At 39.5% G+C, this 15,759-nt stretch overlaps 1 protein-coding gene across 1 annotated transcript; it reads right to left on the minus strand.

The window, feature by feature from the left end:
• Positions 1-969: 969 nt before the first annotated feature.
• Positions 970-15,185, minus strand: LOC133632819 (cysteine dioxygenase type 1-like). The gene is made up of 5 exons (XM_062025521.1): positions 14,938-15,185; positions 8,652-8,729; positions 5,134-5,288; positions 3,923-4,092; positions 970-1,403 (listed from the first exon to the last, which is right to left on the minus strand). Exons 1-4 carry the CDS (start codon positions 15,108-15,110, stop codon positions 3,926-3,928), a joined length of 573 nt encoding a protein of 190 aa, XP_061881505.1. The 5' UTR covers positions 15,111-15,185; the 3' UTR covers positions 970-1,403; positions 3,923-3,925.
• Positions 15,186-15,759: the final 574 nt, after the last annotated feature.

Raw genomic sequence — 15,759 nt, forward strand, 5'->3', positions numbered from 1 at the left:
TGCCTGTTAAAAGGAAGAGCAAAGCAGGAGCTAGAGGCTAATACGTCTTCACGCCATGCGTCCTCAACCGGAAGTCTACAGATATTTTCTTGATGCTAACAAATAGCACCAAAGACGCTATAATGTGGTCATCCGTGTCGAATAAAGCACTTGGCTTTCCTGCACAACAACAACTAAGCTTTTAGTTTCTGTTATGAACATCAATGATGAAAATACCGTGGATTGGACCAACAATCACAATATTTATTACTAAACGTTAGTTTATTTGCACACGCAGGTCTTCGTAGTTATATTTAGGCATAACAACCACAAAAGAACACAAACTAATTAGATCTCTTGTCCTTTCATTATGTTTAGATCTGCTCTCAAACACTACTAATATAGAAGAGAATAAAAGTTGATTGCATCCCACGAAGTTTCTCAAACAAATCAAATGTTGAAACAAACATTTTACAAAGTGATCGCTGCAGACACAAGCATGTCCAATTGTGTTCAACGAGATGATGAAAGTGATATTTTCAGGAGCCATTTCCTTCCACGCACTTTCGTGTTTTACCTAAATTCATTACCTTTATCAACCATTTTTTTCTGGACTCTATGAAAGCTCTTTCCTATCTCTCTATTTGAACGACTGAAACACCTGAGAACAGAACAGCAGTACGGCATTTTCTGCTCAAACGTTACACTCACTCTCACTTGTTTTAATGCTACGTTTAAGTTGAAGTTTTTGTTTACCTTTTTTTAATTAGTATTGCTCATTTTCATGTCTCTGGTCAAAGTCCCAAGTTCACTGTATCCACTCTGGGATAGAGCCTCGAGGGACACCATCATGAATTAGAACGCAGAACAAGTTTTACACTGTTCGCTTAAAAATTTCAAGACCATATGTCACATATTTTCAATAGCACATCCAAACATGATAAAGAAAAAACACACCATCAAGTCCTGTGAACGAATAATCATGTTTATTCTTCATTGGGATCACATTATTCATTTCTTCATTACACCACAGAAATAAAGCCTTCATTTTTTGTGCTACCGTGCTACTCTCTTCAATTAGACTCCTACACTTTGTGAATTTAGTCACAAATAAAACAGATACTAAGGTAATTTTGAGTGACATTGATTAACAGTAAGACAAATAAAAAGTGCTTCACTGCAAGGGAAATTTGGATCGCCATCCATCTAAGGAACATGTCCATGGACTATATCATTTAAGAAGTTATAAAGCAGTTATAAAGCCATCCTAATCAGCGAGATGTCTTTTAGAACTAACCTACAGCCCCGGATATTGCGACAATTTGCATAGTCAAAAGACAACAACTACTACAAATAAAGCCTTTTAAAAACAGAACTACAGAGTGTCTGTTGGAAATCAGTTGTTCTCCGTTGCTGCTGTTGTGCTGTAAAATAAAAAGGAACAAGAGTTATAGGTGAATAAAACAACTTTTGTAAATTATAATTGCATAACAATTCATCTTTTAAAATAACTGAGAAAGAAGGTGGGGGTGTTCATTGTGCACTGCCTTGTTCTCCCGTGATCGTATCTTGTCTGTTTGGCGTCTAAAGCAACTCAACAATGTTGTGGTCGTATATTCTTTAACAGCTTGTAGATTTAAATGTAAACATTTTATGAAGTAAATTTTATATAAATATCATCATTCAATGTACTTATTTTTTTGTTGTTTAAGATTTATATCAGTTAGCTTTATTTTTTGTCAGCATTTTTCCTTGCATATAGGCTGGGAATCTAGATCATAAATGGAGACATGCAGGTTATCTTATGACATTTATAACTTATCAATGCAGTATATTTGTTTGAACATACATACTTGCATACATGTATGTATAAATATGTTAGGTCAGTAAAAACACAGAGGTTTCCCTGCTCGTCAGGGTTTTTTATTATTTAATAATAATCATCCCTACAAACCTACAAAACACAGAGGCTATATCATCCCTACAAGCCTTTTTCACAGGTTTCCCTGCTCATCAGGGGATTTTATCCCCCTCATGAGCAGGAAAACCTCTGTGCTTTTTCCTGACCTAACGTATATTCTGCTCTAACCCGGTATTGAGCACTGTATAACGGATATACATATATCCGTTATATATATACACACACAGTACAGGCCAAAAGTTTGGACACACATTCTCATTCAATGGGTTTTCCTTATTTTCAGGTTTATTTACATTGTAGATTGTCACTGAAGGCTTCAAAACTATGAATGAACACATGTGGAGTTATGTGGTTAACAAAAAAAGGTGAAATAACTGAAAACATGTTTTATATTCTAGTTTCTTCAAAATAGCCACCCTTTTGCTGTGATTACTGCTTTGCACACTCTTGACATTCTCTCGATGAGCTTCAAGAGGTAGTCACCTGAAATGGTTTTCACTTCACAGGTGTCATAGTTTTGATACCTTCAGTGACAATCTACAATGTAATTAGTCATGAAAATAAAGAAAACACATTTAAATGAGAAGGTGTGTCCAAACTTTTAGCCTGTACTGTATAAATATATTCTTTGGTTGGCGGTGCCGATACATCATGATATATTGAGTCCTGTAGGGTACATGTTTAGGTATACAGAGAGGCTGGGTAATTTAACACAAGGGAGCGAGTCTTGCAGGGTATATTTTTGGGTTTATACACCTGTTTTAAAACATTGCTTAGTATTTTAAAAAAAAAAAATTTGGGCAGCTGAGATAGGCTCCAGCACCACCCGCTACCCCGAAAGGGACAAGCGGTAGAAAATGGATGGATGGATATTTGGGTATTACTCTCTTGTGTTACAAGGAGTCTGGCAGGGTATGTTTTTGACATTTTGAGATTAAAAAAAACCATGCTATTAAATTATAATGATTTACAAAGAGAAATATTTTATTAATCCCCTAGGGGAAATTCTGATTATTCTATCAATGTATTATATATATTTTTTTTTAAATAAATATTTGTTTTATCACTATAATTGATTTTCTTTGCTTCTAAGCTGATTCAAATAATGCATTTTTCCTATGCTTTAAGCAGTCTTACAGGGTACATTTACATGTTTTCTAATCTTTTTGTTTCGTTATTATGATCTATCATTGGTTTTTTCGAGAGATGTCCGATAATGGCTTTTTGCCGATATCCGATATTCCGATATTGTCCAACTCTTTAATTACCAATACCGATATCAACAAATACACACATTATTATGCCTAATTTGGACAACCAGGTATGGTGAAGATAAGGTACTTTTTTAAAAAATTAATACAATAGAATAAGATAAATAAATTAAAAACATTTTCATGAATAAAAAAGAAAGTAAAACAATATAAAAACAGTTACATAAAAACTAGTAATTAATGAAAATTAGTCAAATTAATTGTTGAAGGTTAGTACTATTAGTGGACCAGCAGCACGCACAATCATGTGTGCTTACGGACTGTATCCCTTGCAGACTGTATTGATCTATATTGATATATAATGTAGGAACCAGAATATTAATAACAGAAAGAAACAACCCTTTTGTGTGAATGAGTGTGAATGAGTGTAAATGGGGGAGGGAGGTTTTTTGGGTTGGTGCACTAATTGTAAGTGTATCTTGTGTTTTTTATGTTGATTTAATAAAAATTAAAAAAAATTAAGAATTTAAAAAAACAACAACAAAAAACCGATACCGATAATTAAAAAAAACGATACCGATAATTTCCGATATTACATTTTAACGCATTTATAGCCAATATTATCGGACATCTCTAGTTTTTTCGTTTTATTACGAATACGTTTCTTTGCTTTTAGGCTGGAAAAATAATGTGGTCCGATTACGCTCGAATAGCCACTTTAGGTAAACATGTGCCACTAGTAATATTAATACTTATCACATCATTAGCATGAGTAGTGTGTACAAGTGCACAATGATATAAAGTGACTTACAGATTAAGTCCTCACTCCATATCTGCTATCGTAATCCAATTTGATTGTTGACATTTGGCCGGTGTGCTCGTCAAAGATGTCACAACGATCAATTGGGGGGATGTAAATGTGCAAACTGACTGCGCACTTGGTGTCGCTGACATTTTCCACACGGTGCAAGCCCACGGAGTCTAAAAAACACACACAAACAGTGTCAATTGAGTGATTTGAAACATGGTTCATTGCATGAAACAAGCTTCTAATACATTGTTGCCAATAGTAGTGTCAGTTGACATAACTGCAAAAAGTTGCGGACCTCTATTTTTCGAGTGGTTTATGATTTGAGTTTTTTTCGAACTTGCGTTCAATTCCAACATGATACAGCACAATTTCCAGTTTCTCTTTTCAGCACGTTCGAAAAGGAGTAGGAAAAAAAAGTAGAGTTTGTTTAATCCTACTCCTTTTCCATTTCATAGCAATTGCTAACACTTTTGTTGACTTCCTTAAATCAATCACAATTTACGCCATAAAGAATACAATACTAAAAAATCAATAAAAAGTCCAACAAGTTGTATTTCATAGAGTGAGATTAATAAGATTATCAGTAAGTTAAAAATGTTAAGCATGATTCTCCTTCTTTGTACTTTGAGTTTGAACAGTTTGTTAAACTTCTTACATTTCAGCGACTCTTTGTCTGTCACCGAACCAAAAGCAGTTCAAAGATGCAAGCTAACTCTCCTGCGGCTGCAATCAAAATCAGTGGTCGGCCACGCCCCTGCTCGGCTGCAAGCAATCTGTAATCAGCACACCTGGGACTAATGAGGGCAAGCAGCATAAGGGCCAGTGGACCCGAAGATACAGCACCGGAACATAGTTCTATGTATACAGTAAGCTATCGCGTCTCTGGCTCCCCTCCCACGTACTTGCTCTCTCTCTGTGTCTTCCCAGTTCCCGTGTCTCATGTCCTTTGTGTTTTCCCGCACTGCTTTCCCTGTCTCCCGTGATCGAGCTGTGTGCCTCGACTTCCTGTTGGATTATTTTGAATATTTGTTTTCTCAGGGATCTTTTGAGGGACTATTTAGCATATATATATATATAATACATCATTGAGCTTATCTACGCCCTCTTGTGGTCTGTGCCGTCTACTCCCCCCCGTAAACATAACATCAACACAATGTATCAACACCCCGGAGAATAATGCAGACGTGTCAGCAAAACCGCTTTCTTCTTACCATCCATGAAGGACACCTGGTTTTCCTTCAGGGTTGTGTGAAACCTCTCAGTCATCTTGCATCCATTCCCTTTGGGCCAGTCGAAGAGCGTCTCCTTGACGTGGCCCTGCAGGATCTTCATGAAGCAGTCGGACTTGGGGTGGTCGTGGATGTCACTGCAAAGTGGCCACAGCACGCAAGCGTGCAAACCGTGTCAGTAGGTAGTAATTTTACAGTTATCGTACATACTCTGTAATCATCGTTTCTTTAAAAAATGTTGTGTCGACTGTGTGACGGCGTAACAAATATTTGCACAAAGCACTACGTTAACATGTAGGACACACTGTCTAATAATAAAGTCCACCAAGGAGATTGTTGAACCACACACAAAAACTGCTTAAATTTTGTACATAATGTACAAAACCCAAAACCAGTGAAGTTGGCACGTTGTGTAAATGGTAAATAAAAACAGAATACAATGATTTGCAAATCCTTTTCAACTTATATTCAATTGAATAGACTGCAAAGACAAGATATTTAATGTTCGGACTGAGAAATAAAATTTTTGTTTGCAAATAATCATTAAGTTAGAATTTAATGGCAGCAACACATTGCAAAAAAGTTGTCACAGGGGCATTTTTACCACTGTGTTACATGGCCTTTCCTTTTAACAACACTCAGTTCGGGAACTGAGGAGACCAATTTTTGAAGCTTTTCATTTTTGAATTCTTTCCCATTCTTGCTTGATGTACAGCTTAAGTTGTTCAACAGTCCGGGGTCTTTTACGCTTCATAATGCGCCACACATTTTCAAAGGGAGACAGGTCTGGACGACAGGCAGGCCAGTCTAGTACCCGCACTCTTTTGCTACAAAGCCACGCTGTTGTAACGAGCAGCATGTGGCTTGATTTTGTCTTGCTGAAATACGCAGGGGCGTCCATGAAAAAGACGTTGCTTGGATCGCAACATATGTTGCTCCAAAATCTGTATGTGTAAGTGACCCATGCTTTGGGCACTAATACAACTCTATACCGTCACAGATGCTCACTTTTGAATTTTGCGCCTATAACAGTACGGATGGTTCTTTTCCTCTTTGGTCCGTAGGACAAGACGTCCACAGTTTCCAGAAACAATTTGAAATGTGGACTCGTCAGACCACAGAACATTTTTCCACCTTGCATCAGTCTATCTTAGATGAGCTTGGGCCCAGCGAAGCCGCCGGCGTTTCTGGGTGTTGTTGATATATGGCTTTGGCTTTGCATACTAGAGTTTTAACTTGCACTTACAGATGTAGCGACAAACTGTAGTTACTGACAGTGGTTTTCTGAAGTGTTCCTGAGCCCATGTGGTGATATCCTTTACACACTGATGTCGCTTTTTGATGCAGTACTGCCTGAGAGATCGAAGGTCACGGGCATTCAATGTTATGTGCTGTGATTTTTCCAGATTCTCTGAACCTTTTGATGATATTACGGACCGTAGATGGTGAAATCCCTAAATTCCTTGCAATGGCTCGTTGAGAAATGTTGTTCTTAAACTGTTCGACAATTTGCTCACCCATTTGTACACTAAGTGGTGACCCTCACCCCATCCTTGTTTGGAAGCTGGAAGCTGCTTTTATACCCAATCATGACACCCACCTGTTCCCAAATAGCGTGTTCACCTGTGGAATGTTCCAAATAAGTGTTTGATGAGCATTCCTCAACTTTCTCAGTCTTGTTTTGCCACTTGTGCCAGCTTTTTTGAAACATGTTGCAGGCATCAAATTCCAAATGAGGTAATAATTGCAAAAATAACAAAGTTTCTCAGTTCGAATGTTAAGTATCTGTTATGATCCGTTTCCCGGATCATAAGGGGTCCGAGGGTATCTTCATGCAGCGGGAGGCTGGTGAGACGGACAAGACGGGACGGGCCGGGGGTGGTCTAGCTTGGGACCCTGCGGCCAGCTTGTGTGGGGTTGGATTCCCTCCTCTCAGGGGTGGCTGTGTGCTGTTCGCCCCCGTCCGCCCCTCGGCACTGGGTGTGCTCTGCGGCGTGTTGAGGTGTTTGGGCGGGTGATTGGGCGCCTGGGCGTCCGGTGCTGTGTTACTCCCCTGCTGGGCTTTGCTGTTGGGTGCTCGCACCACTGTCCCCTCTGCTAATCTGTCTCAGCCTGCTCCGTGGGGCGGGGCCACACTCTTCTCCACGGGGCTTTGTCCTCCCGTGGCTGTGGTGGTGCAGCCTTCTGGCTGCAGTCCGTACCTGTGGCGTGTCGGCCACCTATCTTGCGGCCCGCCGGAGTGGCTTGACTGGTCTGTTCCTGACCGGGACTTTGGGGCTGTGTAGGGGTTGTTCGGGGCCAGATAGGTTGACCAGCCGAGCCGAGTGTGGCTGCCTTGAGGCCCTTGTGGGGAGGGGTGGGTGGGGGGGCGGGGGGGGGGCATATGTGGGCTCAGCTGTTATGGTTTACCTCCTAATTCTAACTTCACAGTAGACACTTTGGAGGCTTATACACTCCTGCATCACATGCACATAATTTTTTTTTTAAAAATTAACTAATAGGGCATCATGATGTTTTTCTCCAGACCAAAACTAGTTAAGACCGAATCAACGGCACCTCTGTTGGTTGCTGCAAGTAGTGCATTTCATTCTGCCTTAATATTTGACAAGTCATCAACGATTTAATTAGTTCATATGATGCCTGAGTTAATCAGAAATAGTCAAAAAGCTGAAATTATCATCATATTTATTTATATGTATACATATGTTATTTATTGTGCTCAAATAAATAGATCATTCAAATAATCAAAAAATGTCTAAATGTTTTTGTACACTGCTGTATTATTGTCAGTGCGTGGACTATGGGGTGTTTTGTTTTCCCGGAATGCAAAGGAAAGTTGGAGCGGGCAAGGCGTGAAGGTAAGGACATATTTATTTTAACACTATCAAAAGGAACAAATGAAAAGCGCGCACAAGGGCGGAAGTACAAACTTGGCTATGAACAAAATTAACACATAAACAGACTAAGGACATGAAACAAAACTTACTTAGTCAAGCATGGAAAGATCATAGAACTATGGCATGGAGCAAGAGTGTCAAGGGGTAATGTCGCCAGGCCGACTGCCTGGCAACTAGAAGCTTAAATAATAAGGACATGATTAAAGACAGGTGCGTGAGTCGTGAGGACAGGTGAAAATTAATGGGTTGCTATGGTGACAAAACAAACAAGAGTGCACAATGAGTCCAAAGGTGGAACAGGTGAAACTAGTGGGTAACCATGGAAACAAGACAAGGGAGTGAAAAAGCAGGAACTAAAAAGAGTCCAAAAACCAAACAGACCATAACTTAAACAAAACATGATCCCAGACATGACAATTATTAACAAAAGTGAAAAAACTAAAGGCACTAACCCATCAACAGGAGTATTTTTAGTGGATCAACATGAACAGAGTATACTTTACACTTCTCTAAATGCCGTTAAATAATATAATTGTGACTTGTGATTAGCCAATATATTGTTTTTGTACACAATACGGGCCTAGAAGTTATGTTCTGTCTTACCTGGCGACTCCTTCTCCCCAACAGATGATCATCACAGTGAACTTTCCTTTGCCGTCATCAACCAAGTTCCTTGTGTACCTGATGACAAAATGGAGCGTACTGTACATGAACATAGCAACTCAGCTCTGTATGTAATGCAGAGGTGTGGACTCGAGTCACATGACTTGGACTCGAGTCAGACTCGAGTCATGAATTTGATGACTTTAGACTCGACTTGACAAAATGCAAAGAGACTTGCAACTCGACTTAGACTTTAACATCAATGACTTGTGACTTCACTTGGACTTGAGCCTTTTGACTTGACATGACTTGCTACTTTCCCCAAAACCTAAAGTTTGAAAAGTTATTTGGGAGCGCTCCGTAGCTTTCATTTTGTACGTGTCTGCCTATCAGCGTGTGTGCTGCTTGTCAGCGTGCGTGCTCTCAGTACAACAGCCAATCAAATTAGATCTACGTTGTTTTCATCACACAGCATTCAGCCAATCAAATTGCAGGACAACCAATGAACAAGAGTTGTCAAACAACGCGCCAGTGAGAAAGATTTATACCAAAGTTGGTTTCGTTCGGGTATAAAAACTACGACTTGGTCAACAAAAAACGAATTGCCGTATGCAAATCACGCAGTCCGAATATTACAGACGGAGACGCAACAACTTCCAACTTCGTTCGACATTTGAAGTTGCACACAGAACGGTAAGTTTTGAATGTAAGATAACGTTTATTGGCTAAGTAACATGACTTTTATTTGCTGTGTAGTTAAATCAGTGAGGCTGTAAACTCACTGCTAACGTTATAACCATAGACATCTTATAAGTAGACGCAGCATCGAGCGCTACTGCTTACTGGTGCAGACGAGACGCGGGGCCGCCATCTTGGAGTGGTGATCCGCTCCACTCAGTGCAATTCATTTGGCAGGAGCAATGAACTGTCAGCGCATTTAATTCATTTTACCTCACTGAATACCACTCATTTTCACGCGCATTTTTGTCATACGTGTAGCTATGATAACGGACACATGTTTTATTATTCATAGTTTGCTTAACAGTAATATAATATTCTTATATGCTATAAGTGACCAGACGTCCGAGATCAAAACTGGGAATATAAGCCCAGAGAAGGGGGAAAAAAACGATCAGCTATTTTTAAGTTGAAGAAACAATATAATTACGTTATATATACATGCGTATATCCTACATAAACAATGTATGAATACATTAGATATCTATATATCTTATAGACCGTATCTCTGTTGCTGCAGCAGCAGAGAATTTATTTTGTCTTGACACTTTGTATTGATATTTTGTATTACATTCTTCCCTTAAATGATAATGTTTACAGTGATTGTTATATATGTATTTTTTATGTATGTCGCTTTGGATAAAAGCGTCTGCCAAATACTTAAACATATATAAACACCTGAAACTCTTTATATCAGCTAAAACCACCAATCTGTTTCACTGGATTCAGAATAAAACCAAATGCTGTCTTACCCAACAATGTTAGTATTTGAATATTGTTACTTGAAGACTTATTCCTGGTTACAATTATACTGTTAAGAAAGTATTGTCTTATATTTTGCCTAAAATGAGAATGCATCATAATCAGTGGCGGCTGGTGAATTTTGTTTTAGGTGGGGCAGAAAGTTTGTAAACCAAACCCCTGTAGGGGCGTCATCCTCCCCCAGAAGATGTATTTGTGATTTTCACATACAAATATTGAAGATCTTTGCTCCTTCTCAACTCTGTGGTAATGTTATTTTCATAAAATACAACCAATAGTACATTAATGTTAAATCTTACTTGTGAAAAGTAATCCCCCGATTCCTATTTTCAACAGTCCGCTCATTTGAGCAGGAAAACGCTGAACACCAGCCCGGCATCTTTGTTTTTTACCTGTCAACTGTCAGTTTAGGCTGCTCGCCGGCTCCTCATCACCACTTCAAGATGCAATTTGCTCGCGTCACAGCAACCAATACTGCGTCTACTTATAAGATGTCTATGGTTATAACGTCATTTCAAACACAGCAATATGTTGCGTCCACTGCAGTTTGCTACCTTATTCATACTTTTTGTCAAGTGATTTTTTTAAGCAGGGTTGCATGAGGTACCTACAAATAACGTTACGTTAGTCAATGTATCACACACCGTAACATAACGTTAGACGGCGGTCAGCAGCACCGCATATTTTAGCCACCTACAAAAAGACAAACATAGTCAAATAAAGGTCAGTTAAAATGTATACTGTATTAAGAATGTGTACATATTGCATAGGGCCCTGACATCTAAAAAGTACAACTCTGTTCATTGTTATGTTCATGTATTTGTTATGTTTTTCATGTGTACGCACACATAAACACACATACAGTATGAGATGAGATCAATGAGATAAGGTAAGAACAGAATAGAAACTGCTGTGGAACTAGTTACAATGCAATATGCCATGGAAATACAATGTTAACACTTTAGTACAAATAAGTACAGTTGCACTTGTTTTTGCAAATGGGTTTATTCTGTAAAGGAATGAGTTAAATGTTTAAAATTGTTTAAACTATTAAAATGACTGTTTAATAGTGCTATTATGAATTGCAATGTCAGTACTATTTTTTTTCCTGCTATTTCAAATGCACTTGTTTTAATAAATAAATACAGCGGTCTAAAAGCATACACAATCTGTGTAAAAATATTAGTCTGTGGTTAAAAGGACTTGAAAGGACTCGAAACTCAAAATGCAGGACTTGTGACTTGACTTGAGACTTTCCAGTCTTGACTTTGGACTTGACTCGGGACTTGCCTGTCTTGACTCGGGACTTGACTCGAGACTTGAGGGCAAAGACTTGAGACTTACTTGTGACTTGCAAAGCAATGACTTGGTCCCACCTCTGATGTAATGTAACTTATGAATTGTAACTCAAATCCGAAGCAATTCTCTTTAATTGATGAGACTGGTAACCTAACCTAACCTAACCTATCCCATAACCCCAAAGGGTCGTTGGGGCACCACAGACGATCTGTTGACCAGCTCTCTCCATCCCTCTCTGTCCTCAGCAGCTCTCATTGCCTCGGTGAGTTTCAGGTGAGTCCATTCTCCGATGTTATCTTCCCATCTTTTCTTTTGTCTCCCTCGTCTCCTGCCACCTTGTACGGTGCCTTGCAGGATTGTTTTTGCAAGGCCTGAGGATCTGGTGATGTGTCCGTACCACCTCAGTTTCCGCTTTATGACCGTGGTGAGCAGGTCATCATGTGGGCCGATGGCTTGGCTGATCTTTTGCCGGACTTCTTCGTTTGTGACATGTTGGGTGTAGGAGATACCCATGAGTCTTCTGTAGCATCTCATCTCCATGTTCTGAATTCTTTTCTGCAGCTCTGCTGTAAGGGTCCATGTTTCACAGGCGTAAAGGAAGATCGACATTACAAGTGAGCGCTGTAATCTCACCTTTGATGCCAGACTGATGTTTGTGTCTTTCCATATGGGTTTGAGTTTTGCCAGGGCAGCAGTTGTTTGAGCACTCCTGGCAAGGACTTCCCGTTTGGATCCTTCATCGGACACGATTGCACCGAGGTACTTGAAGCTTGACACCGTGTCCAGTGCCTGTCCATTGACTTTGATGTCTGAGCGGATGCCATTTTTGTTGTTGGTCATCATTTTGGTCTTTTCAGCATGGATTTCCATTCCGTAGGCTCGGGAGGTGGTATCAAGCCTTTCAACTAGACTGGCAAGTTCTCTTTCTTCTCCAGCTAGCCCATCGATATCATCTGCAAAACGGAGGTTGGTGATTGGTCTGCCTCCAATGCTGACAGTTCCTTCATGATCTGCTAGGGCATCCGTCATGATACGCTCCAGAAAGATGTTGAAGAGAATGGGAGAGAGAAGGCATCCTTGGCGCACTCCAATTGTTGTCCTGAACCAGTCTCCGATAGCGCCGTTATAGAGAACTGCGCTGGTAGCTTTATTGTACAGATGTTGAATGACTCTGACAAGGTTAGGACTGATGTTGTATTTCCTCATGGTTGCCCACAGTGCAGCATGCCATACCCGGTCAAAGGCTTTCTCAAAGTCTACAAACACATGGTAAAGGTGTTGTTGATGCTGCAGATGTCTCTCACAAATGATTCTCAAGTTGAAAATCTGTTCTGTGGTGCTCCGCCCTGCTCTAAATCCAGCCTGTTCTTCAGCTATAATCAGTTCAGCTTGGGGTTTTAACCTATTTAGTATTATTTTCAGTAGGACTTTGCTGGGATGGCTAATAAGACTGATGGTGCGGTAGTTTTGGCACAGTTGGAGATTGCCTTTTTTCGGAAGTGTGATGATAAGTGACTGGGTCCATGATGTAGGCCACTCACCACTCTGCCAGATTTTGTTGCACAGGATGGTGAGGGTGTCGATCATGGCTTCTCCCCCTGCTTGTACGAGCTCAGCTGGGATGTTGTCCACTCCGGCTGCTTTTCCTTTTTTCAGTGCTCGGATTGCTGCCTCAACTTCTTCACGGAGGATGGGGAGTGTGTCTTCATCCTCTGTGGGTTGAGGACATGTCAGGATTGTTGGATCTCTGCGTGCCGTGTGGTTGTAGAGCTCAGAGCAGTATTCTGTCCACCTGTCTAGGATCTTCTGTTCTTCCGCTAGGCAATCACCGGTCTTGCTCTGGATTGCAGAGACTCTGGTTTGTTTTGCTCTTGTTAGCTCCTTAACAGTTTGATATGCCTTCTTGGTGTTGTTGTTGGCATTCAGGCTGTTCTCTATTTCTTGGCACTTTCCCTCAATCCAGTTCTGTTTTGCTGACTGCATGCCTTTCTTGATGCTCTTATTGATTACTCTATAAGCATCAGATCCTTCAGGTGAGTTCTTACTCTTCTTCAGGGCTCTCCGCTTGTCACACAAGTCTAGCAGTTCATTAGTGACCCAAGGTTTCTTCTTTGGGCGGAGTTTGCCAAGGATCTCAGTGGCTGTTTCGGTTATGACTTTGTTCAACGTGATGGTCATGCTATTGACATCAATTTCTTTTGCACCTAGATTGATCAGTGGTGCAAACCCCCCTCCTATCCTTGTCTTGAAGACTTCTGCCACCTCAGGGTCTCGCAGTTTGTCCAGATCGAACTTCATTCTAGTGCACTTAGAGCTTTTGATCTTCTTCAAGCGAAGGTGAAAGGACATCAGGACAAGGTCATGGTCACTCCCAATGTCTGCTTTTGGAAAGCTGCGCGTCCTGCCAGTATTGACGCTTGAGCGAAAGCGCTTCTTGACCAAGATGTAATCGATCTGGTTGTGGTACACTCCACCGGGACTGTGCCAGGTCCATCGTCTGGAGGCCTTATGGGGGCCAAGTGTGTTCGCCAGCAACAGATTGTTGTACCTGGCAAACTCCAAGAGCCTTAGGCCTCTATCGTTGGTCTCGCTGCTGCTGAGACTGGTAAACATGCACACAAAGAACAACATTGCAGTGACACCCATAAAATGGTTCATAGACTTTGAGGCAGGAAGGGTGGTGTGTGTGTGTGTGTGCGTGTGTGTGTGTGTGTGTGTGTGTGTGTGTGTGTGTGTGTGTGTGTGTGTGTGTGTGTGTGTGTGTGTGTGTGTGTGCATTTTGCTAGTGTAAAATCATAATACAGGTGTGTCGTAGAATATAAATATTGAATGCATTAACTTGAAAATACATTCAAATATTAAATATATTAAGTTAAAAATGAACAATGAAAAAATATCAACTTTTTTACAACCACTATCAGCTTCCATCACAGCTAATTTTTATTAGATTTTTTTTACATCAACTTCTTTTAATTATTTTCATAATTTGTAATTGCTGTTTTTGTACTTGTTTTATTTTGTAGATTTGGAATTTTCCCCCCGCAACCCCGAAGGGAATAAGCGGTAGAAAATTGATGGATGGATGAAATTTGCTGCAGACATTTTATCAGTTTCCATCCATCCATTTTTCTACCGTTTGTCCCTCTCGGGGTTGTGGGGGTGGGGTGTTTTTTTTAAATATACATGTTTAAATGCTGTTTCCATGACAACCATCAGTTTTCATTATGAGCATCTCGTTTGAATAAGTCGTATATACAAAAAGGCTCTTAACGCATTACCAAAATAAGAATATTAGATCACTTTATCTTATTAAAAGTGTATATGTGCATTTAAATGCATCCCTTTTTTATATAATTATTATTATCACAACAAATCCATACAGGCTTTATACAATATAAAAGCTACTTGCAAGAATATGACAAGCATATGCAAAGTGCATCATTTGTCTAGAAATGTGCATCATATTAAACACTAATTTATGTGTTACCTGTTTTTGTCAAAATAGGCATATCTCTTCCACTCGTCAGGGTTGCTTTCGCAAGCCTCCAAGATGTTCTGCAGCTCATCCTTGATGATGATTTCATCAGATGTGGTTTTTTTATAGATTATTTTGATAATTTCGTCCAGAGATTTTGGCTTCTTCACTCCTTGTGTTGCCATCTTTTCCTTCTTGCAGCAGTTGAGAAGTTACCAGATTGCTTTTAAAAGAATGTCATGTGCATCTCAATATCAACTCTGGGCTTTTATAATGGTCAACCGTTCAGTTATGAGGGAGGGAGGAGGAGAGACTCTTCAAAACGATATACATACACATGCGTCATGGCCAATTGTGCAAGCCAACACATACCTTGCAGTTCTGTAGAAAACACTGATAGTATCAGTGTTATCTACAGGAAGTAGAAAACACTGATATCCAACCGATTCCTTATCGATTCTCTTATCAAATCCAGATAGGTTGTTGCATATGGAAAAAAACACACAATATTTGGTTTAACAAAAGCTCACTTTTATTTGATAAGAAAAAAAATTTTAAAAAAAATTGACTTTTGTTACCCCCCTAAAAAATATATATATATATATATATATATATATATATATATATATATATATATATATATATATATATATATATATATATATATATATATATATATATATATATATATATATATATATATATATATATATATTGACTGATGTTACCCCCTTAAAAAATAAAATAAATAAATATTGACTGTTGTTACCCGAAGTATATTAAGTGGAATTTTTCAGAAACACAAATATATACAGTAACACAAAAACAACCTGT

This window comes from Entelurus aequoreus, linkage group LG17, assembly GCF_033978785.1.
Source record: "Entelurus aequoreus isolate RoL-2023_Sb linkage group LG17, RoL_Eaeq_v1.1, whole genome shotgun sequence".
NCBI lineage: Eukaryota > Metazoa > Chordata > Actinopteri > Syngnathiformes > Syngnathidae > Entelurus > Entelurus aequoreus.

Bases quoted from the DNA above. Each gene is read 5' to 3' on its own strand.
- LOC133632819 (XM_062025521.1), bottom strand. From the start codon at position 15,110: ATGGCAACACAAGGAGTGAAGAAGCCAAAATCTCTGGACGAAATTATC. The intron at 8,730-14,937 runs GTAACACATAAA...TTTTGTCATCAG, and splicing joins GCCTATTTTGACAAAAACAG to GTACACAAGGAACTTGGTTG. The intron at 4,093-5,133 runs GTAAGAAGAAAG...TGTGTTTTTTAG, and splicing joins CCAGGTGTCCTTCATGGATG to ACTCCGTGGGCTTGCACCGT.